Source organism: Sitophilus oryzae, unplaced genomic scaffold (assembly GCF_002938485.1).
Source record: "Sitophilus oryzae breed Bouriz unplaced genomic scaffold, Soryzae_2.0 scaffold_802_pilon_pilon, whole genome shotgun sequence".
NCBI lineage: Eukaryota > Metazoa > Arthropoda > Insecta > Coleoptera > Curculionidae > Sitophilus > Sitophilus oryzae.
The window spans coordinates 1,223,936-1,225,667 of record NW_022147420.1 but is presented as its reverse complement, the minus strand read 5'-3'; the positions used below and the strand labels follow the sequence as shown (position 1 = coordinate 1,225,667).

General features: G+C 33.8%; 1 protein-coding gene across 1 annotated transcript; it reads right to left on the bottom strand.

Moving 5' to 3' along the window:
- Nucleotides 1-359: 359 nt before the first annotated feature.
- Nucleotides 360-1,361, bottom strand: LOC115888611. Its single transcript, XM_030908378.1, has 2 exons — nt 762-1,361; nt 360-706 (listed from the first exon to the last, which is right to left on the bottom strand). Exons 1-2 carry the CDS (start codon nt 1,072-1,074, stop codon nt 360-362), a joined length of 660 nt encoding a protein of 219 aa, XP_030764238.1. The 5' UTR covers nt 1,075-1,361.
- Nucleotides 1,362-1,732: the final 371 nt, after the last annotated feature.

Here is a 1,732-nt window from a genome sequence, read left to right as displayed (position 1 = left end):
TTTCTTAATTAAACAGTGGCGGCTCGTGGTCATTATTGTAGGCAGGTCAATATCTAAAAATATTGCGTCGTTTTTCGACCGCGCACCCTCAGATGCTCAGACAAGGTACTTGTACCGGGTGGCGATTTTACTAAATATATACTATTACAGCACAAGACACGCGCCCAAATACGTCATTGGAAAATATAATCTAGCTCAGCACATTCCTCCAAAATCTAAACGTTTGCAGCACAACAACGTGGCTGAGTCATACAAATCGGTTGAAATGGAATAAATTGAATTTTAATAGATACTCTTTTAATTGGAGCTATATCTAATATCTGCAAAATAAAACAGCACAAAGCAACACACAGCAACATCTAATGAATTTTGGAATTAGGAAGATTAGACATGATATTAAGGAACAGGTTGAGTTTTCTTTTTCTGGAAGGGCGCCCACTTTGAATTCTCTGTCCCCCCATTTTAGCATTTTGTATCTTTCTTCTACTGCGTGCTGTAGGCTGGACTTTTATTAATTTTGTTTTTCGTTTGATACACTGCTTGCTAGCTAGGAATGAATCCAACTGACTACCTGTGTTAATTGCTCTTAGGCTTCCAACAAACTTTTTTATTAACTCTGTATTACAACTCTCATGTTTTGCTAAATCTGCAATACGGCTAAACTCCCTTTTCAGACTTTCCACTACATTTTTATGTTCTTCGCTACCTAAAACAAAAAGTATTAAGCAAGTAACAATATTATAACTTTTAGATTAACTTACAAGGTTTACTTTCAATATTTTCAACATCAGTTATAGAATCCGATTGGGTTTGATTACTTGCGTTTAAAGTGGTATTGCATTCCCCAAATGCAACCGAATCGTCGTTTTCGATCATGTTTTTAAAAAATGAACAGTTTTTTTTACCAGTGGCTAGATAAACAATTATTTGTCGGTCATTTTCCGTTAACTGGGGACTCGATAAAATATTGATGCTAAACGAATTTTCTACAGCACATAAATGTTTGCAAAAGGCCCCTCCTGTTCCACTAGCGCAATTGCATAAGGCGGAATTTGTTAGAACAGTATAATGCATATTTTTGTCTTCAGCTGAAGAAACTAAAAAAGTTTCATTATCTATTTTCTTAACTGTTAGATTTCTAATTTTATCTTTAAATTTTAAGTAGTTTAAATTAATTTTCGTTTTTCTGTTGCTAGCAAATGATATCAGACGTCTTTTATGGTAACATTCCAGAATATTGGTTATAAAATCTAATACCACAGCATTAAAGGATTTACATCTTTCCAGTATAATATCTTTCAGTACTCTGGTAGATGCTTCAACAAAGTTGTTTGTGTTGTGTCCTTTAGTACACAATGATTTTCTATAAAATGACACCACTCGTTCCTTCTTTCCCACAAATTTTTAAGATAGTTGATAAAATTTGGGTATTTGCATTTTTCACATAAGGTACCAAATAATTCCTCTGCTTCTTCTTCACTTTGTGCATAAAGTATATAACGGAATTCCATCATAAGTTTTTTTCTTTCTTTAATATCTATGTGATTTTTTGCATCCTACAACCATCTCCACACAGCCTGACACACGTGAAATGAACATAAAATTAAATTTTCCTACGACGTATTGTTGTGCTGCAAACGTTTAGATTTTGGAGGAATGTGCTGAGATAGATTATATTTTTCAATGACGTATTTGGGGGCGTGTCTTGTGCTGTAATAGTATATATTTAGTA

Bases quoted from the DNA above. Each gene is read 5' to 3' on its own strand.
- LOC115888611 (XM_030908378.1), bottom strand. From the start codon at position 1,074: ATGCATTATACTGTTCTAACAAATTCCGCCTTATGCAATTGCGCTAGT. The intron at 707-761 runs GTAAGTTAATCT...TTTTTGTTTTAG, and splicing joins AAATATTGAAAGTAAACCTT to GTAGCGAAGAACATAAAAAT.